We start from the raw sequence: 23,034 nt of genomic DNA on the forward strand, positions 1-23,034 counted from the left end.
ATGTTTTCTGTTGTCTTAAGTATTTTAACATCTGGCCAAGAGACAGTTGGAAATTCATCATTTGATATAGATTAATGAACCGTGACTAAAACAAATAAACAAATCCCAGATGAATCCTATGTTCATAATCACGCACCCATTTTCTATTTTAAAAAGGATTAGTTTAAGAAGTGCAACATTCTTTGTCTCTCAGCTCAGACTGATTAGCTACTAAAGAGCTGCGGTCGCCTTCATCTAACCACAACCAGATGTGAAGCATTAACTCACAATACACACTCACCCATACACACCAAATATGGTGCGGACCTCCCCCAGAGTTAAACCCCCTTCTCTTTCTTGCCTTCTGTAATATAGGACTTCATAACACTTTAAATCTTAAGCCAATATTATTTGAAGTGTAATTTCACCCCCAGCTCTGAGCCCAAATCGACACTCTAGTCTAGAGGATTCTAAAAAATGCTGAATGAGGGGTGGGGGGTGGGGGTGTCGATGTGTTCAGTGACATCCTCAGCCCACAGACAAATAGAGAGTGACACAAAACCAACAGAGGCTTTTGACTTTTTCCCCCTCCAGAACGTTAGGTTTGATCTGGCAGCCACATCTATAGACCAGAGAACATGAACCACATCAAAACACAATAATACAAACAATGTTAAACCTATTGAAATATACAGTATAGAAGTACACACTAGGGTATTTATAGTCTCGAGCTCTTGTGTTCAAAGCTGAAGCTGTTCAAGGCCAAACAATCCCAGCTTCATCAGAAAAGCAAGAGTGTGTTTTCAATGGATTAAAATGGTCAGTGGTTCACAGCCTCATGTTAACCCTTTAACCCCTAATGTGTCTGTGGTGAGCGCTCTGAATGGATGATTGATTTTAAATATTCATAAAAATTAAATCATTTGCTCAATAAGTAAAATTTCAAAACATGCTGATAGAATGGGCCTTGCTCTTTCCAAAAACATTTTCCTTGTGTGTGTCTTGTGTTTGTTTGTTAGTTTTTACTGTTATTTCTAGTGTTGTGGTAATTTTCCTTTCTTTTTTACTGTGTTTTTCCTGAGTTCTGACCGTGTAACTGCTTAATGGAGTTCAACCAGGTGGGGAAAAAGCAGCTGGAATGATGTCAGAGCTGCAACCGATTAATCGATTAGGTGCTTGACGCGAATGCAAAAATTCCCGATTCGATTAATCGACTCGAATTGATTGAAGGGAAGTATTCCATTGCAGTTTTCCTGAATTGAAGCTTCTTTGTGCGTCACACAATAAGTGTCCATGTGAAACACAACAGTGGAACCAGTGTTTAACAGCAGAGAAATGAAGGAAACAAAGCTTTGATTTAGGAGAATTGTGGTTGAATGATTTTTTTGGATCACTTTGAGTCGATTAATCGGTTGCAGCTCTAAATGATTTAGAAAAAAAAGAGCCCCAAAACAAAAACTACTGGGCCCAAATTCAAATATTACACTGGTCAACAACAAATTTATTGTTTAAGTTTTTTGAGCTGATTTAGGATAATTTTGGTGTGCTGAATCCAAAAATCACATTAATTTTGCTCAGTCAGGTCAACTTTCTGAACTATGCTACATAATGGCTTTTTAACATTTTTGCTTACATTTATGGGCATTTTCACATCATATGATACAAAATTCTTTCATATTTCTTGCAATAAACGAGTTCTGAAGATTCTACGTTTGCCAATTTATGATTAATGTTCTTTTTAATATTACAGGTGAATGAAATGGCTTCGACTAGAAGATCTTGCAAAAATAAGCCTGACGTATTCTGCTACATCTGCGGTGAATACACCATTGCACCTAACAGGAATCAAGTCATAAGTTTCATAAAGTGTGCTTACCAATCTTATTTTGGTATTAAACTTGGTGACCAAGATAAAGTTTGGGCGCAGACTGTGAGAAGATCAAATTTTTCAAAATCAAATTAGCAAAAAAACCTGACCTGATTGAGAAAAACAGATGTCATTTTTGGATTTAGCGGTGCAAAATGGTCCTAATTCAGTTGAAAAAACCTAGACAACTTGCAAAAAACATTTTTTTGTAACCCAGTGTTATCGTTCGGTGTGTTCCAGTTCACATTTTATAATCAACATCCTAAATCTCTTACTGATGTACATTCTGAGTGCCTTATTTAGTAAAAACCTGTCAAACTTCAATTCCTCTCTTTGTCTTTTCCTGTTATTTCACCCTGTTTTGACCCTAAAACATGCAGTAAAGCAAAACCACTGAAGAAAAGGAAAACAAGCACATGCTCACAGCAACTTTTATGACACTGAACTCATTCTCAGGGGTTAAAGGGTTAAAGTTAACTCACTGATTTCCCTGTCACTCCAAAAGAATATGCCATAGTTTTTGATGCAATACCAGATGGAGTTAGAAGGTTACTGATGTCTGCTCCTAAAGGTAAAAGGTGTATTGTCCCAGAACTAAATCCTGTTAACATATATATTGGTAATATCTGTCCTTTATTGAGTGATAAAGCCACTAACCAATGTATTTGAGAAATTATTCAAAGAGATACTGTTTCCAAACCTGCAGTTGTTTTTTATTGGAATAATATTTACTATGACATAGACTGGAAAAACACTTGGATCCTGTCAAAGAAATTTATTATTACTAATAAGGTACGAGAAGTGACTTTTAAATTGATCCATAGATGTTATCCGGTGAAGACCTTTATGATTAAATATGAAAGAAATATTGATACTCTTTGTTCTTTTTGCAGCAACGCAGAGGAAACAATATGTCATTTATTTTGGGATTGCACTTACACACATATACTTTGGATTGATTTAAATAATTTAATAAACACAAAAATTGACTCTTCGTGTAAATTGAACTTTCAACACATTTTATTTGGCCTATCACACATTGATAAAATAACTCCAGAAAAAAAGATATATTATTGACCTTTTGATTATTTTTGCCAAATTTTACATTCATTGCTCCAAATTTGCACATCAACGTTCAAACATCACTGTTTTCAAAAGCCCTTTTTTCCAATTACGTAGACAATTTGAGAAACAGTATAAATTCTAAAGCAAATAAAACAAAAAAAAATATGTCAAACGTATAATCTTATTCAATTTGTATAATTTCTATTTATTCCTTGAGCAATTTTTTATTACATATTTTTATTTATTTATTTTATTTTATCATTTTTATTTATTTATTTATTTATTTATTTATTTATTTTTTCCTAATGTTTTTACTTACATGTATTTCTCTATATAATGTAAAAGAGTCTGTGAATTACGGAACTTTCTACCCTTGTTGTTGTATTCTATTATGTATATGTACTGTTCAATGTTAATTGTTCAAAAAAAAATAAAAGGTTAACGTTAACTCACTTTGCTATCCATGTAGCGGAGCCATACAATTAGCGCAGCAGCTAGCACATTAGGAGTTTCACCACCACTATCTTGGTCAAGAGCACTGACAGGAGATTTAAATTTTCTACGCCTTCTTTTGACAGCTGGGGGAAACTTGCAGAGCACGAACAGAACAGACAAACTCAGCACATGAAGACTGTGGTCGGACAAGGAATCGAATACATAACCTTGAGAGGAAGTGCTAACCACTATGCCCACTACACCGCCTGTTTTTAAGCTTTATGTGGTTTCATGAGTATGTGCAAGTAAAACAAAGTGTGACAGTGATCAATGATGTTGTTGAATAGGGACGAACCTTAGAAGGAGGATGTGAGGGAATAACAAACAGAAGAGACTTCAATACAGGAGGATAATGTTCATCTCCCATTTCCAATTGAAGATAATGGTGTATTGATTTTCAGTGCTTTTTTTTTTTTTTTTTTTTTTTTTTAAATATATATAATTGTCTTATTTTAGCTCTAACTATTATCTTCTCTTATTTCTAACGATGTTGATTTTGTGCCTAAGTCTAATCAAAGCTTATCCGTTACATTATCACAGCCAAATGCAACAGTTATGTGATGTTTTAACACTGTCAGTGACTTTTTGTGCATTTACAGTCACAGAAAAAATTATTAGACCATCAAAAATCATCAAAAACAACGGCTATGCAATGAAGTACTAACTCCTGTGTGTATCATGTGACTAAAACAGACAGAAAAGAAAACATGGAACACCTGATAGCACTGTTTTTGTCAGTACAATGCCATAAATACTGATGAAAGAACTGAAGTGATTTTGGTTATTATCAAGAAAACCGTGGAAAATGTCTAGATATCAGTTCTTAAATTAAACTCTTATGAGCTATTTTTGTTGTTATCATTATATTTGTCCAAACAAATATACCTTTAGTTGTACCAGGCATTAAAATGAACAAGAAATTGAAGAAAACAAGGGGTGGTCTAATAATTTGTTCTGCAGTAGTTCAACACTTTGCCCAAGACAAATTTTCCCTTCAGGACAATCAAATATATATGATTTGTTGGATTTTATTTGATTTTACCTGAATTATTTACATCTATTGATAGGATTAGGTGATCAAAAGTTATTAAAAAGTTTGCTGTTACTATTGTGTTTTTCTTATACAATGGTGTCTTGTTTATTTCTGTGTATTTTTGCTCTTTTACTGTGAAGCACTTTGTGACTACTGTCTATGAAAGATACAATAAATAAAATGTACTTACTTACTTAATCAAATTGCATACATAACTCACTATCAGTTGATCCTGCACTCACATTACATTTGTAAGGTTTAAGATATTTTGTTTGTTTTAGTTTTATTTCAGTCTGAAGAACACAGTCCACAGATCCATCCAATCCATAGATCCAACAATCACTCCATGAAACGAAAATTCATAATACAAACTTCACTAATTAAACTATTAATTTATACAGTCAGACTGAAAAGGAGTAGGCTGAAGCTTTGTGCTTATTTTGCCTCCCCTTTAAACATTCTCTTACAACACGTCCTCAACTTTAACAAACACATTCACATCGACAATGAAAACAATATGAATGCTGAAATAAATATTAAATGTTGCATGCAAACTTAAGACTTAAAGTTCATATATCTATTAAGAGTCATATTTATAAATGTTTTTTAAGCAGTAAATGCTATGTGTTCAACCTATACATACACTGATGGTTTTAAATGAATGTAAATTTTCACACGAACACTAGTGTAGTAATAACACTTGCTCTGCAGCTGAAAACACAATTACAGACCCTACTTGAAGAAGAAAACACACACATACACATATATTCTGTGGTGCTAATCAGTCATCAACACCTATATCACCCTCAGACTTTAACAAAGGGTGTGTGTTGTATAAGTGTGTGTGTGTCGGTGATTCATCATGCCAGACCAGAAAACAGGGAAAGCCAAGAATGTGTGTGTCCGACTTCATCAAAGCTTTAACAACATACACACACACCCTGAGCTGTACCGCAGTAGTCCGGTGTGACTTACACTGATAATACAGCCTGCAGGGTGAAGGTGAGTCAAGCATCAAACGCACTAAACACAACACACTCCCACTCACTCCTTCTGTTTCTCTCTCTCTCTCTCGTCATAAAGTGAAGCTCGCTCTACCGTCATCATCAGGCGGTAAACCCCTTTTCAGCCCCTGAGGCTCGGACCACAATACCAGGAAGACGCTGTTTAACACACACTCCTACACACACACTGGCCTAAATACCGCGGTGACATTCCCGACTAAACAATAAGACTTTAACATTTCAAGGTTGGCAGCTTTACGGTCAGATTTGGGGAAAGATGACAGTCATGGCAGGGAAATAAAAATGTGGTAAAAGCTCATTCTCCCACAGTTCTCAGTTTCTAAAGAAGGTGGGAATTGAAGAAACATTTGCACTCTGATGTAGCCCACGTTTTCTTTTCTTTTTTTTGTTTTTTAAATTCAGTTAAACTAAGTGATGTTCTCAGTAAATGTAGTTACTAGGTTTTAATATAGCTTGCAGTGGTATAGTAAGTGTTCCTGCTTAGTGCATTCAATGAAAAACATTCCTTATTATAGTGGACGTGCAAATCCAAGAAAAGTGTTACATATGAAAACAAGCATTGTGAAGTTCAATAAACAAAACTGAAAAACATTACTGAGAAAATTACAGTTCCTACTAACAGTTATTATCTGTTAGTACCATTAAAGTGCTAACAGATAGATTAAAACACTGTGGTGATAATAATAAATACATGCTGTGCTGTGTTACAATCATTATAAAGAGACACTGATATCAAGAATAAAAGATAACACTAACTAAACCACACTTATATGTAAACTAAAATATCAAGAACACAAGTAAAAACATGCATAAGATAAAAAACACTGACCTCAATAACACTAAAACAATATAAATATTCATAAATGTTCTTATGTGACTCATACAGTAATACTGAGGACATCCTCTGTTTTTAGACTTCTGAACTTCACAGGAAATAAATTGCGCTTCTGTTTATTTCTACTGTTATAGCCTTTTTTTTTTTTTTACATTCTAATTGTTGTTTCTTATTTTTCATCCCTGATGTTTATTCTGTCAGTTATTATACAGACCATTACTTCTCTATTTTAGAATTGGTGTCAATTTATTATTATTTTAGCTAAAATTGTATTTATTGTCAGTTTTTGTTTAACTATATTTTTGCTATAGCCTTATTCTTTATATTCTGATTGTTGTTTCTTATTTTCATTCCACACATTATGAGGATTTACTGCTCATTACCTCTCTATTTTCAACTTAGTATTTATTTATTCTCATCATTTTTTTTTTTGTTAAAATCTTATTTATTGTCTGTTTTTGCTTGTGTTTTGCAGTATAAAGTATTTTGCATCAAAAGCTTTGTACAAAAAGTTGAAATGATGAAAAATAAATTTAAAATTTTTGCTTTCTCAGTTTCTAACATAACTATTTTGTCCGTTTTATTTCTCATAGATTTTAAATGGATTTTTCAATCACAAATATATATAAATATACTTTCAGTAAATGCATTACTTACCAAATGTGTCCGTGATATAAGGATTTTTTTTTTTTAATCCAATACAAAATAAAGTAAGAAATGATTAAACACTGAAAGTTGCATTGAAATCAGTCAGAAGTTTTATATAAATTAGCAATAATGCAATTTATATGCAATGTATATGCAAATTAGTGCAATTAGTGACTTCCCTGTTATGAAAACACAGAAGACAAAGACAGAGGTGAAATATCAACACTTTGAATCTTAAAAACACCCACAGGAGCTGCTGAAAGACCCCAGATGACTGAAGTGAGAGGGCGTATGTGAACATATAACCTGTTATTTCCTGCTTTCTTCCTGTTTTCTACATTTGTCAGTGTGAGTCCATTGTAAGTGACCAAACTGTATGTTCTGTCGAGGTCAGAGTTCAGCAGCTTTTGTCCTAACAATCAAAGGGTTTCACCAGGAGGTTGTGACTAAATTCAGTGACAAGGGTTTCGTTTGCAGGATCAACAAGTCAAAGTCATGTGATGTAAAGATATCAAAGATGAACCAAATTTCAATTAACATGTTTTAATGTAAAAACTGTCACATATAACTAGAGGCTCTAAGTAAAAGAACAAAACACATACTGTCACATTGAGATGACATGGTAACTATGTAAACTGAACAAAGCTGATGCTTTATTGTTAACTTGCATGTCCTTCATAGATCTGCAGTTGGAAATCAGAATATAACACAACATGCTGTGCACTTTTAATCCCCCTCGGCCAAACATAGTGTAAGATTCTGTTGGAAGTTACTGCCCTATAATTTAGATTAGATTGTCTTTGTGTAAAACTTATTACATACATATTTATATTTGAAAGTACTCTGATATTATAACTACACAAGGCCATTTGACCTTGAAAACGTAGGTCAAGGTCACCTATTTTCAATCGGCTTCTGCTCCATTCCAAGATGCATCCATGGTAAAAAATTTGGTGCAGATACAGCCACAGAAAAAATTATTAGACCATCAAAAGTCATCAGAAACAATGGTTATGCAATCAAGTACTAACTCCTGTGTGTATGGACAGAAAAGAAAACATGGAATGACTAAAAGCACTGTTTTTGTCAGTACAATGCCATAGATATTGATGTAAGAACTGAAGTGATTTTGTTTATTATCAAGAAAACATGGAAAATGAATAGATGTCCGTGCTTAAATTAAACTTATGAGCTATTTTTGTTATTATCATTATATTTGTCCAAACAAATGTACCTTTAGTTTTACCAGGCATTATAATGAACAAGAAATTGAAGATAAGAAGGGTGGTCTAATAATTTTTTCCACGACTGTATGTCAATGCATTCTTCAGATAACACGATTATGTCATTGAACAGACAGACGGACAGACGACAAAATGATTACAATACCCCTTCAGCCAGAAGTTGGCCATGGGGGTAAAAATGGAACTAAAACTTTGTATTTTAGTCTGTTTGCTTTGTCTTTTTGTTTGACCATTTAATAGAAGAAAGTGAGATGCTGTAACTTTCATTTTAGACTTTAATTTGTGGACTTTCCACATCATATTCCCTTTGTGTTGTCATTGTTCTGTATGGAAATTGGAGATTATATTTGGATGAACGTGGCCCCTGAAATAAAATGACTTTGACACTCCTGCTATATGAGAATGTGAGAGTGAGTAGTAGTCCACTGTAGATCCTGCTCCAGGCTACAGCTTCCCCACAGCCCTACAGGTAATTAAGTGTTGGCAGGAAATGAATAAATGCAGTGATAGATCTAGAAAACTGTACATGGGAATGGGAGTCAGCACATGCATGTAAATAGAACAAACATCCACGAATATACCTTTAAATATTACCTTAAGTCCTTCTAATGCACCACAAAAACAAGACTAGTGTTCTGTCAAAGTCAAAAAACGCTTGTTTTTACGAGTACAGTTTTAAGAACACAAAAGGTAGAGGGGGCAGCTGAGGGGGGAGGGCAGTGCTCTACAGGGGGGACATCTGCCAAGCTACTTGACAGTCAGCAGGGTCACTCACAAACACGGGTTTCACAAAACTTAACTTGAAATTGTCATGAAAGTTTAAGATTTTGAGGATTCATAGAAATTCAAATGGGTCAAAACCAGTCGTTTTACTAAAAATCAAATATTCAAACACAGACGCTGCATCTGATGGAGGTTTTCAGGTGTTCAGTCTTAACCAATGAAGACCCAGTGCTCTTAAGTGATTTATCACCATTTATTACAACATTATCCTCTTTAAATAGCATTTTTTCAGTGTAAATTATGCATTTTCCTATATTTAATTCACAGATCACGTAGATGTTCATAAAAGCTCATATCAAAGTAAGGAATATTATATTAGAAACAGACAAAACTGAAAAAAAAGTGACTTTTTCAGCAAAGATATCATTAACTGAACATAGGAATCTTGTCTCTGTTTGACTCTGAAGTCTCCTACAGACTGTGAAGTTTCAACAGTCTTGTAAGTTTATTACCGTGCAACATGGATTGAATAAACATGAATGCAGACTGTATGATAATAACACCTACTGAATCTCAGGCTGTGACACAAGTAAATATGCAAGAGTCATCAGTGAGTGTCTGTGTTGCCATCGGCGTAAACAATAAAGTTAAGTTTAAGGTTGTTCTATGAAAAGTAGTGTTTATGTGTCTAGAAAAAATATCCAAAGTTGAGAAAGAGGAGAACGAGCGTCTGGTCATGACTCAGGAACAGACGCCAGTTTAGAATACCACTTCTCCCCAAAGCTTGATGTTTGTGTGTTTAGCTACACAAACTAAATTAGCATTGTCTCAGGTTGTCTTTAGTTGCAAAGACTGGGTCAATGGGCGTCTTTGAACCTCCTTTGCACTGGAACACCAGACGATATGTAGCCTTGACTAAATATATTGCTATAGTGTTGGTTCAACAGGCTTAAGGGAGTGATATTTAGCTTTTTTAAATGGAATTATGCATTTTAAAACATTTCCCTGTGGTCTACATAAACTGTAAATGCTATGCTTGGGTCTGAATTCTTCATTAATTAAATTCCACAGATTCATCTTCAACCCTATTTCTGAGTAATGACACCAGAAAGGTCGTTTTGAGCACTGGCCCTTTAAATGCAAATGAGCCACTTCACGCCCTGCCCCCTCCAGGTTGTTGGCTGTGCTGCTCTGTCCTGTTCAACCAACAACTGAACATTTTAGGTAACTGGCTCGAAGTTTGGACATATTTTCAGTATGGACTACAACCCCTGCTGCTGGCAAACTATTATGTTGTACTTGGAGAAATATTTGTCGGAAGTCGTGACCTTATATGTGCAAATGTCGTGACATAACTTGTTATAAAACACAACAAATTAAGCATTAAAACAGGCTGTAGAAATCCACTTGATTTTTGCAGAGATGAATATAAAGATAGCTTTGTAGCACCTAGAGCACAGGTGTCAAACATGCAGCCCGGGGGCCAAATCCGGCCCGCCAAAGGGTTCAATCTGGCCCCTGGGATGAATTTGTGAAATACAAAATTTACACTGAAGATACTAACAATCAAGGATGTTGAAATCATTTTAGGTCAATTCAATCTAAAGTGGATCAGACCAGTAAAATACTATCATAATAACCTATGAATAATGAAAACTGCAAATCTTCCTCTTTGTTTTAGTATAAAAAAAGTAAAATTAGAAAAAAAAGTTACATTTACAGACTATCCTTTTACAAAAAATATGAATAACCTGAACAAATATGAACAATCTCAAATGTCTTAAGAGAAGAAAGTGGAATTTTAACAATATTCTGCCTGTTACTAAATCTTTAAGTTGTGATGCACATGTATAAATGATCAACAATGCACTTTCTTTCTTCAGAATTTTCAGGTTGTTCATATTTGTTCATGTTATATTAAAGTACAGTTTGTAGATGTGAACATTTTCATAATGGAATTTTACTTTTTTCACTCAAAAACACAGAGAAACCTTTGGAGTTGACATTATTTATCAGTTCTTATCCTATTATTCATATCATTTTGCTGGTCCGGCCCACTTTAGATCAGATTGGGCTGAATGTGGCCCCTGAAGTAAAATGAGTTTGACACCCCTGACCTAGAGGGTTCAAATTCAAACTTTATGAACTATTAGGGTCCAAATACACAAATAAATGAACCAAAGACTAATAAAAGTGGATTTAGCAAAATATGACCCATTTGAGCTACAATGGGCGGAAACACTCATATATTGTATTTTTATCAATCAAAAATGTAACCCATGTGAATTTAATATGTTAATGTAGCACTGATTCCCAGGAGTCTACTTTTAATAGATTTTTCACCTCAAACCGGCAGCTTTTGGAAAGTTCACGTCTGTATTGCACACCAGACAACAGGCAGAGTTTAAAGCGCAGCGTGTCTGTCTTTCATGCATCCAAATGAGCTGACGGCAAATAGTCAGATATTCAAAACTCACAGCTAAAAACGGTCCTGTGAACTCTGCACACTGACTGACTCAAACCATATGCAGCTGTAGATTCACACCGGGATAACAGAGGTCACATATGGGAAAATCTCTGCGCTGTCAACACCGGCCAACCAGCTGGGGCCAAGCCATGTGTGAGACTTTGAAGTGATAAAATAACTATTTTAGTGTCTGTCAATAAATTATTCTATCAGTGATATCAGTTTATGACCAAAAACTGCTAACTACTGGAGGACCATCTGTCAATTCTAATACACAAAAACACATTCTTTAGCTTGCTGAAAAAGTTTACTAGCTAGTTTCTCTCTATTTAACCTTTCATAAGTATTTTGTCACCATTTATTATAATATTTTCCACAGTATTTTGCATTTTTCAGTGTAAATCAGGTATTTTCCTATATTTAATTTCCTGATCATGTCAACGTTCATTAAAGCTCACAATTATATCCAAAGATTATTATATCAAAACAGAGAAAACTACAGAAAACATGACTTTTTTCGGCAAATATATCAATAACTCAACATAAAACATAAACTCTATTCACTGTCATTCGTCAAAGTACGTGGATTTGATTGGTGAATCAATGTTCACGTTCACTACGGAGCCTCTGAATGTCCAAATGGGCCATATCTGATGACCATGAAAAGATGATAACCTGCATTTTACACCAATTATCTACATGTATTGACAGTTACTAAACATTTTAGATCAATAGATGGTTTTAACATGGTTGTTTGGGTCTTTGAGGGTTGAGATAAAAATGAAACTGAAGGTCATTTAGTGTAACTTTGATAAAGAAAATAAAGCTTTTTTACAAACATGAGTCAACTCTCATCTCTGTTTGACTGATATTTTAAAGTCAGCCAACATCAGATGATTGTTTAGTGTGTGTTGTGAGTGTGTACCTGGGTTGTTGAGCAGGTGGGCGAGTCCTTCCTCCAGCTGAGGGTCGATGGGTGAGTCTCTCCCGGGTTCCCAGTCTACATCTCCGGCCTCACTCTCTCCATGGCCACTGTCTTTGGTGCTTTGCCAGTCAGAACAGTCCTGACCTCCGTATCTACACAGCAAACACACGACACGGTCAGGCTGAAACTGCAGGATGGACAGCTTTTATTTAACAAACACCAACTAAAAAGACAGAGGAGATTAAGTCTAGTGTCTACAGAAAACACTACTTTTTTTTTTTCTTGGAACCCAAAATTAACCCTTTCATGCATGAATTGTGAGAACCTGAGTCAAGATTTATTTTTTGAGTGTTTTTATTCCTCCTTAGCAATGAAAAAAACAATGTGATCGAGGTTTTTTTTCTATGGAGTTACAAAAATATCCATGCATTTAATTTTTGAAGTAATAAACATGTGTTTAAAACCCAATATCAGAAAGTAATATGAAAACAATGAAATAAAAACATTTTTAATGCTGCTAATCTGATGTCTTCTCACATTTTAACATATTCTAATGCTAGTAATTACTCACTTCATGGAGATAATATGCAAAAAAAAAACCTTTTTGTCTAACAAATAACAATTGATTTACATTCAAACATGTCACTGCAGATCAGGTTTATCAAGAACAGCACAGTTACAGTGATGGTATGAATGTCAGTGTATGGGATGATGCATAAGTGTCCATTGTGTTGGCTGATATGGAACTAAAACAACAAAACCCATTAATATACAAGAGAACAGCTGGAGAAGAACTGTCCACTGTAGTGACCTATGCATGAAAGGGTTAAAGTAGCAAAGTGGCAACAAATACTGACATATAAAAATGTACCATTTAGATCCTTAAAACATTTATTTTCAGTGAGTTTGGGGTTTCTGCATACAACTTTGAGAATAATTATTAAACCACCTGTGAATATCCAGAGAAATTCAACATAATAGTCTGTCAGAATGATATTAATTGCTTCTGGACTGATTTATGTGAGAGTTTAAGAGCAAAAGTCTCCGGTAAGACAAAGCACTTGAAACACTTTGTTCATGTCTTTGTTATTTGTGTGCAGATAAAAGCTCACACAGCAACCAAAGACAGTCGGGGTATGAGGAGAGATACCGATTTCTACCGACCATCCAATAGAAAGTCACTTTTATATCCAAAAGTTAAATATCAGGCACATTAGACACATGATAACAATACCAGTTCAGACACAGTATGACATCTTAAGACAAGAATATCATCTTCATGATAGAACAATCACACTACAGGACGTACAAAGACCATAACAGACTAGGACACTAGGGTAAGACTAATCAGTAATAAGAACACCGCAGGGACAAAGTGATTTTTTCATTTGTCAACAACAGATACTCTTAATTTACAAGTTAGAAATGTGTGTTTTTCCTAAACACAACTTATTTCTTCCTTAAATTTTCAAGAAGCATTTCATGTGTGTTATCTCAGATTTGTTTTGACTCTGATGACTTATAACTAACATTTACAGACTTTTCACCACTGTCTCATAGTGGTCCAATAATTATTCACTTCTAGAGCTAGTAATCTATCTTTACAAGGGCTGTCAAAATTAACGTATCAATGCAGACTAATCCATCATCATGATTAATCTGGTTAAAAATTTTAACGCAATTAACCCATCTACAGCACAGAATGACTGAACGTCTCTGCCAATGCATTCTGGGCAGTTTGTCCAAGTAGAGATAGCGTCGCATATACGCAAATGGGCAGTTGATCTAGTAGTGACAGGCAGTAGAACCAACCCATAAAGATGGAAGACACTAAACAGCACGTTGATCCTTTGGATGGAAATATTAGGACAAAAAAAACAAGATAGAACAGTCGACTGACATAAAGTATTATACACACTGTAGGAAGGAGTTTTCTTTTCACTGAAGCACTTCCAGGTTAAAATACCACATTAACACGAAGCATATGTTAGTCGGGAATTCTGCTAGCGCTTCAGCTAACGCATTGCCCAGCTTGCGACAAACATGTTAAGTGTATATATATATTCCCTTCTTTCTTGAATCTGTTTGCTCATACAAAATGAAACGCAATTGATATAGGTTAAAAATGAATGATATTGAATTGTGATTAATCGAAATTAACCCACATCAATTCTGTGATTAATGTGATTAAAAAATTTAACTGTTTGACAGCACAAAATTTCACAGATTGTGCCGTTTCTGTCGTATTTGCTGATTCTATTACACAGGCTGCGGCCATCATACAACCAGTGTAAAATTTGGCAGTTTGCACCTCTTTAAAGATTACTAAAATGCCCTTTCACTAACTTTTTGGTTTCATACAAGATTTTCTCCAGTTTCGAGCTCTTAAATTATTAACTAGATGATTGTTTTTAATCTTTTTTGATCCCTAGCTATTTCTAAAACATTGCTTGTGAAGCTGATACTGCTGAAAATCTTGATACTTGCCAGACAATAAGCCAAGTGTAAATGAAAACATATGAGTTCAGACGTTTGTGCAGTGAGATAAAACAGTGATAAAATGCTTGTACTTCCTGACAAACACACACCTGACTCTGTATCTGAGTGCAGCTGCAGACAGGAAGTGCCAGTCACACAAAGGTGAGCTCACATTTTACCGTAGTGATGATTAAAATATGACGATGAGATCAGATAATGCTAATTGTCTCCAGTTCAAGTTGCTTCATGACATTTTCTGTGGACTATAAATTCAACGCTATGCATGGTTTGGGCGTGTGTGTGCAGGTTTGTATCTTTGTTGAAACGGTGCTTTGTGTGTTATCAAGGTGATGTCAGATCTAATCTCAACGCCGTGGTGACGCTGAGTTGTACTTCCTGTTAGACACACTGAATCAGTGGGATAGAGCTGCTCTAACCTGCCTTCACACACACTCTGAGGGTTATGAGACACTCTTCCTGTGACATTGAATGTTTGACTTTGCGTCCTGTTTGTCTGTTGTCGTTATTTCAGTCTCAGCAGGTCAGTCGGTCAGAAACAGGAGGAAGAAATCTATCATACGCCCTCAGCCTGTCAGCACATCAACCAAATGCAACCATTTTACTAGTACTTCCTATTTTAACACAAATATCTGTACTTTAAAATCCTCACATTTTCAGCACATGCTCTTTGCTTCAGTTATGATGCATTCAATGGTATTTTTTTTTTTTTTTGCATTATCAGTGGATGTCTTCTGAATATCAAGATTAATGTCAACTTTGATGATAATAAATGGACAATAATGCAAAAAAAAAGGCAACAAACTGGTGCATACATTGATGTATATCCAACAAAGCAAATATAACATGACAAACAACATTTAAACATGTAGAAATATCTCTAAAATATGATTGAAATGAAGCCCTAGAATGCACAATGAGGCCAGAAAATCAAGTGGTAATTTTGTGTCAATCTTAAGGATGACTTACAATTTTAATAGATTTTTTCCTGCTACATATTTAAAAATATATACTTTTCTTTACTAAAACTATGTGCAAAATAAGACATGAAATTTATTAGCATATTCAGAAATAGGTTGCATTTTGATGCAAGCAAAATCTTTAGAGAAATATTGTCTGTTTCATTATTTTTCACAGCTTTCAGAAAGTGAAAACTCAATTAATCTGTTTAATCTGACATATTACCCAGCTCTACTCTGGTCCAAACATCATGATTTAGATTAAAAACATACCAAAACCTGATATTATATCATAAGACTTCAATTTGTATGTGCTTCTGACTTCACTATTCACTGTAATCATTTGTGATTGTGCAAAAATATCTGGTCTGAAACAGCCGTCAGTGTGGCTCCAGATATCCCAGTCAAAAGCATCCTCTGGTATTTGTGCTTTAGACTTAAATGAGGTCTTTGTCCTTCTGAAATGGGTTGGAATGTGGATTTTTTAAGAGTCAGAAGTGAAATATAATTATATTTTGTACTATTACAAGCACACACATTGCTTTGTTGCAATATTAGTTGACATTCTTATGAAGAAAGAACATTTTTGGGTTTAATCTGTGGTACTGAGAGAGGATTTGGCCTCTCATGCTTTGGATACCACAACTGCCATAGTGTCCATCACTGTGCTATCTGAAGAAAATTAGACACTAATTTATTGGGAATGAGCTTTAAACTATTTCCACAATTATAGGAATTTTAAACAAGGGCTGAACATAAAGTCCAAAAGCATTTGTATCATGATAAACCAATAGAAAGTGGCCTTGCCAAGCAGACAAACAGTTTGATAAACCACAGCACGAACTTGTAACCGAAAATGTTATCAAAGAAGATAATAGAGGAGTTGTTCCACACAAACAGACTGTTTACAGAGTAGAAGCAACAATATCACAATACCCCCATAAGCTCCACTGTCTTTACTAAAAATGGTACCACTTTACATTACAGCTCAGTAACAAAATGGTAATACTGGTGTCACTTTTGTATGACACATCTAACAAGTGGTGCCAGACACAACAAACCCCGCCCCTCGCACATACTGTAGCTTATTTTGGCATCGATCCAGCTGATGTCATCATGTCTATGCGTGAGGTGATGTCAGCGTATCAATTGCCTCTATATATGTGCCAAGTTTGAAGTCAGTTTAAACAAAACTGATGTTTGATTGCTTTTATAGACACTTGAAATTTTGCTCATTATAAGTAAATGGGGGGGGTGGGGTTAAAAATTCATGAAAAACTTTAACTTTGACCTACATTTCCCAAAATGTAATCACATCTATTCTTGGTCACTGGCAATCTATAAACCCAATTTGGTATGAATTCAACCAATAGTTTTGCTGCTACAGACAAGTGAAATTTCACCCATTATAAGTACATGGGGAAAAAAAGATTTAAAAGAATTCCTACAAATGTAAACTTTTAATTATTTTTCCCAAAATGTAATGAGATCTATTCTGGGTCACTGGCAATCTATAAACCCAATTTGGTATGAATTCAACTAACAGTTTTGCTGCAAGAGTGTTAACAAACAAACAAACCGAACCAAAAACAATACCCCTTACCTCCCCTTCGGTGGGGGGGGGGGGGTAATAATGTAGTAAGACCATGTAATTATCAAAGGAAGAGGCACGTATTAACTCTTGTAATAACTAGTGAAAACGATTGGATGTAAAAAATTATAAAAGCCAGGTTATAATGTTGGTTCAACTTCCATTATGTTCCAAATATTCTCTTTTGTTTGAAAGTATTGTTGTAGAAATTATGTTTTTACTTCAACAAGAGATACAATGTTACCCAGTTACACTTAATCTATTAAGTATAAATCACATTATTATAACCATTTCATGAGAAGAGGTAAAAATATTTTCAACTTTATGGGCAACAGTGTGTAATAGCATAACAATTATCTGGAAACATCATAAACATATCTACGGTAATTTGAAGGCATTGCTGCATTATCACCTGTGTATTTCCAAACTATTACCTATTACTATGTTATTACTGATCTGCAATATTAAAGTGTTACAAAGAAAGTACATGCACACACATGGTTAGTGGTGCAGGAAATCTGTAACTGGGAGGCATTTCCCTTGAACGTCTGTGCTGCTTCAGGGGCAGCCTGGTTTGATCAGTGTGCAGGAGTGATCGCAGTCTGAAACCTGCAGCCAGCTGGCCCTGAAACAAGCCTCTGATGATGGGAGCGGATGAAAAAGAGGAGGTATTTAGGATTTCAGCCTGTTGTAAAGTCACAACACTCCCTTACATCTCAAATGGGAGACTCCCCAAAGGCTCAGAAGTGAAGCGAGATGTGACGTTTTTATGCGCGAGCAGCAATATACCGAGCTTTTTAAGTAAACATTTAGAAACTTCGCCAACTTCAAAAAAGAGTCAACAGGTTGAGAATTTGACCGGCACTTTTTTCAACTGTGCTCTGTAACAAGAAAATGTCAGAATCTGCTAGAAAACAACAGAGTGAAGTGTGTTTGACGGTAAAAACAGAAAAACCGCACAAAGCCTCTGATGAATTAAACTCAGTCTCTCATGTGGTTTGTGGTGTTTCAGCTGCAAGTTTTAAAATGAAAATGAAGAAAAACCAAAGCGTGTGGTCTTACAGCTCTCACCACATCACTTACACTTAAAATGAAACAAGGATTTACAACAAATGACACAAAATCTACACAATTACCATCAACATATATCTCAATTTTCTACCCCTTGTTCAAACCATAGTATTCTATTCTATTCTATTCTATTCTATTCTATTCTATTCTATTCTATTCTATTCTATTCTATTCTATTCTGGGTACAAACTTCTACATAATTCCCATAAACTGTTGTTGGTAAATTTGTGGTTAAAGTGATGAAAAGCTGTCATATTTCTTCAAAATGAAAGCTTGCTGCTCAAGAAACCCCCTCCAAAATCACAGGGCTTTGTGTTAAATCCTCTAAAAGACAAAGCTTTTTGGCTCAGCTTTGTTGTGGTTTTGTTGTGTCTGTGGTTCAGACGAGGAAAAGGAGGAAGAGGAGGAGGAGTCACACTGACCTGCCGTTGCGATGAGAATATTTGTTTCCGCGGAAGTTGGGCTTTGGCTGCAGCTGACCCTGGTGGAGGAGAGAGAGGAGCTGGGAGATCTGCTGCAGGGATGAAGAGGAGGAAGAGGAACAAGGGATGAAAAGGGAAAGAATGGTTAGAACACTAGACTATAGAAGGCTTTTGGACATTCAGTATATTTGTTCTGAATGCAGAACTAGGCCGTAGGGAGCAACAGCCGAGCCAGAAAACCTCTCCTATAATTAGATTAGACTAGATTAGACTAGACTGGACTAGACTAGATTAGATTAGATTAGATTAGATTAGACTCGACTCGATTAGACTAGATGAGATTAGATTAGATTAGACTAGACTAGACTAGATTAGACTCGATTAGACTAGACTAGACTAGACTAGATTAGATTAGATTAGATTAGATTAGATTAGATTAGATTAGACTAGACTAGGATAGACTAGACCAGACTCGATTAGATTAGATAAAATTAGATTAGATTAGATTAGATTAGACTAGACTCGATTAGACTAGATTAGATTAGATTAGACTAGATTAGATTACATTAGATTAGACTAGACTAGACTAGACAAGACAAGACAAGACAAGACTAGACTAGACTAGACTAGATTAGATTGCACTAGATTATATTATATTATATTAGATTAGACTAGACTACATTAGATTAGACTAGACTAGACTAGATTAGACTCGATTAGACTAGACTAGACTAGATTAGATTAGATTAGATTAGATTAGATTAGACTAGACTAGACTAGGATAGACTAGACCAGACTCGATTAGATTAGATTAGATAAAATTAGATTAGATTAGATTAGATTAGATTAGACTAGACTCGATTAGACTAGATTAGATTAGATTAGACTAGATTAGATTACATTAGATTAGACTAGACTAGACTAGACAAGACAAGACAAGACTAGACTAGACTAGACTAGACTAGATTAGATTGCACTAGATTATATTATATTAGATTAGATTAGACTAGACTACATTAGATTAGACTAGACTAGATTAGACTACACTAGACTAGATTACATTACATTACATTAGACTAGACTAGATCAGACTAGACTAGACTAGATTAGATTAGATTAGATTATTTTAGACTAGACTAGACTAGATTAGACTAGACTAGATTATATTAGACTAGACTAGACTAGACTAGATTACATTACATTACATTAGACTAGATTAGATTAGACTAGATTATATTCGATTCGATTAGTAATAATAATAATAATAATAATAATAATAATAATAAAAGTATCTTATTATGTTATAATATTATAATATAATATTATAGTATGCACAATATGTATGTATAGTTTAATAATCACAGAATAAATGTACTAGCAGAAACAAGTGGCAAAGTAGGAAATAAACATATTAATAAGTAGTTTATTATGTGTGTGTTTGCTGCTCTTTTTTCTGTCTATTCTCTGAGGACTCTTTACATTAACTGCATTTACGTCAACCTTAATAATGGGAACAAGAGTCTAATCAGAGTAACAACAGTCAGTATAACCACACCTCAGTCAGAAGTGACCAGAGGGAATTTTCAGAGCTGTTATGACCCAGGAGAATCAAACATATGGCACATGGACCAAAACCAGCCCACCAAAGGGTCAAATCTGGCTCGTGGGATGAATTGTCCAAGTGCAAAAATTACACTGAAGATATTAACACTCAAGGGTGTTCAGAGGCCACACAGCCCAATTTGATCTGCAGTAGGTCAGACCAGTAAAATAATAGCTACAAACCTATAAATGATGACAAATCCAGTTGTTTGTCTTTGTTTTAAAGTGAAAAAGTCCAAAAAAAAAAAATCACATTGTGAAAGTGTTTACATTTACATCCTTTCAACATAAATGTGAAAAACAACTTGAAATTCCTTAAGAAAAATAAGTGTAATTTTAACCATGTTATGCCTGTTACTAAATGCTTTGTGTCGTTGTAGATCGACTGGGATCTGTGAGTTGTGATACAGTTGTGTAAACGATGAAAATGAGGCATAATACAGATTGTTCATGATTGTTGAAGTTATTCACATGTTTTTGTGAAAGGATAATTTGGAAATATAAACATGTTCATAACATGATTTACTTTTTTGTACTAAAACAATGAGAAAAAATTTGGACTTGTCATTATTTATCGATTTTTATGCTATTGTTTTACTGGTCTGGCCCACTTGAGATCAAATTGGGCTGCTGCTATGAACCATATTAGCACCTGTATTCATAAACCTCCTCTCTCTCCTCATGATCAACCTAAATGGTAACAACATAAGGTAACACGATTAGTTTCCAGGAAGTGGGGAAAAAAAAGGATTATTGAACACACTGATGGAAAGATCCAAACAACTAACTGATGAACCACAACTGAATTCTATTATATACGCTGAATTTTCTAAATTAAGTAGAAAAAAGATCTTGTGTTGTTACATTTGTGTATTAGGTGCTTTGCAGTGGGTGGGACCATTATGTGCATGTTCTATCCTAATTAAATACTTCATTTAAACAGCTCAGTTGCATCTCTGGTTCAGTCATGTTGAAAATATATTACCCATGGAACCACAGCCAGAAGAACTTGCCATGCATCATTTAGGGTGCACAGCCAAGTTCAAGTTCACATCACCTTTGGGATATACAGTGTGGCACAATGTTATCACTTCCAATGCTTTATAGTATTTCTGTGAGTGCAGCTGAATTCAGTGGCTCTCAGGTAGGAAGAGGATAAAAATTTTCTTTGTTTTAGTTCCTCAGTGTGAGAACCGACCGGCTGCATCCGTCTCAGTGCTCAGAGCATTCTGCTGACAGCTCTGTTATACAGAGGATACACACTACACACCAGGGAGGAAACACACACACACTATGCAAGTTCAGTAAGTGTATGAATGTGTGTGCTTGTGTGTGATGCTAATATATGACTTTGTTTTAGCATGACATTTGTGTGTTTTTACACGTGCATGCTGCAGCAGTGACAGGAAATGGCCTCTACGTAAAAGCCTATTCTTCTCTGGCCGGTTTCCTTCCAGGATGGACTCAGAAATATGGACGAGTATGTGTGTGTGAGGTGGAGGTGAACAGTAACCCCCCCCCCCCCCCCCCCCCCAGGCGTCCACTAGGCCTCTTCCTCTCGGACCTCGAGGGAGGAGAGGTCTGTCTGAAGCCCGGTGCCGTGCCAACTGGGCCGACAGGACAGGGAGGGCAGAGGAGAGGGGGATGCTGGGTAAAAAGAAAAGGGCCTCTTCCTCTCCTTAATGGGATTCACGTGAGGATGTTGGGTCCTGCCTGGCTCTTTGTTCTCCGTCTGATGGGTGTGGGTCACAACTTTCGCCCTCAATGATGCTGTTTAAACCAGCACAGCAGTTCTACAGTTCAGCATGGAGATAACATTTAGTTCTCCTCTGTGAAAGCAAACACTATAAGAAATGTTTACGACTGGAAAGCACCTTAGATTTAAATAATACACTTTGTTATAAATGGTCTACTCAGCTGTTTTTCCAGCCGAATTAAGTGAAAAGATTATTAATCTACAACTACTATTTAAAGTGTTTCAGTTACCTTTCAATTTTACATGACTTCATCTCCTCCTGTGAAAAATTTCAGCTTGTCTTTCTCATTATTTTAAAAAATTATCTTTTTTAAGATCATTCTGAAGGTTGGACTATGGGTTGCACAAAATAAACACTGTAAATGTGTCACAGTTTCTAAATAATCATGAGTTTTTCTTACTATTTTCAGAATTTGATGAAGTGAAACCAGTTAACATATTAGGTCTTGATGGAGTTTAATATCTCAAAATAGGTTCAACAACATTAAAATCCTTAATAACTGCAACAGTAAAATCCCTCTTTCAAACTAAAATTAATGAAATTGCATAATATTGGTTTTTGTACTTTACGTAAATTTGTCTAATAATGCTTACATACCATTATTTAAGCATTTCAATTGCTCTGACTTCTTCCTTTTAAGTTTTTCTCATCTATATCTTGCAATTTTTTTTTTTTTTTTTATCCACTTCTTTGTATATCTATCATCTGCATGTTCTATTCTTACTTTATCTTGTGAATTACAGTTGTTTAAAAAGAAGCTACATGACAAAAACTTTCATTAATAATACTTTGTGTACTCATGTGGCTCACAAATATGAGTGTTTCTTGGA

General features: G+C 35.1%; 1 protein-coding gene across 2 annotated transcripts in view; it reads right to left on the minus strand.

The window, feature by feature from the left end:
* pcdh12 (protocadherin 12) overlaps positions 1 to 23,034 on the minus strand; it is a 37,248-nt gene that overhangs the window by 9,071 nt on the left and 5,143 nt on the right. Inside the window, exons 2-3 of one of the 2 annotated variants that reach the window (XM_030146428.1) lie at positions 18,846 to 18,934; positions 12,307 to 12,458 (exon numbers count right to left, since the gene is read on the minus strand). In XM_030146428.1, the coding sequence (XP_030002288.1) occupies positions 12,307 to 12,458; positions 18,846 to 18,934 (241 nt within the window). Of the gene's footprint in view, positions 1 to 12,306; positions 12,459 to 18,845; positions 18,938 to 23,034 lie in introns of both variants that reach the window. The other variant, XM_030146427.1, reaches the window with a different exon arrangement.

This window comes from Sphaeramia orbicularis, chromosome 10 (genome assembly GCF_902148855.1).
Source record: "Sphaeramia orbicularis chromosome 10, fSphaOr1.1, whole genome shotgun sequence".
Classification (NCBI taxonomy): Eukaryota; Metazoa; Chordata; class Actinopteri; order Kurtiformes; family Apogonidae; genus Sphaeramia; species Sphaeramia orbicularis.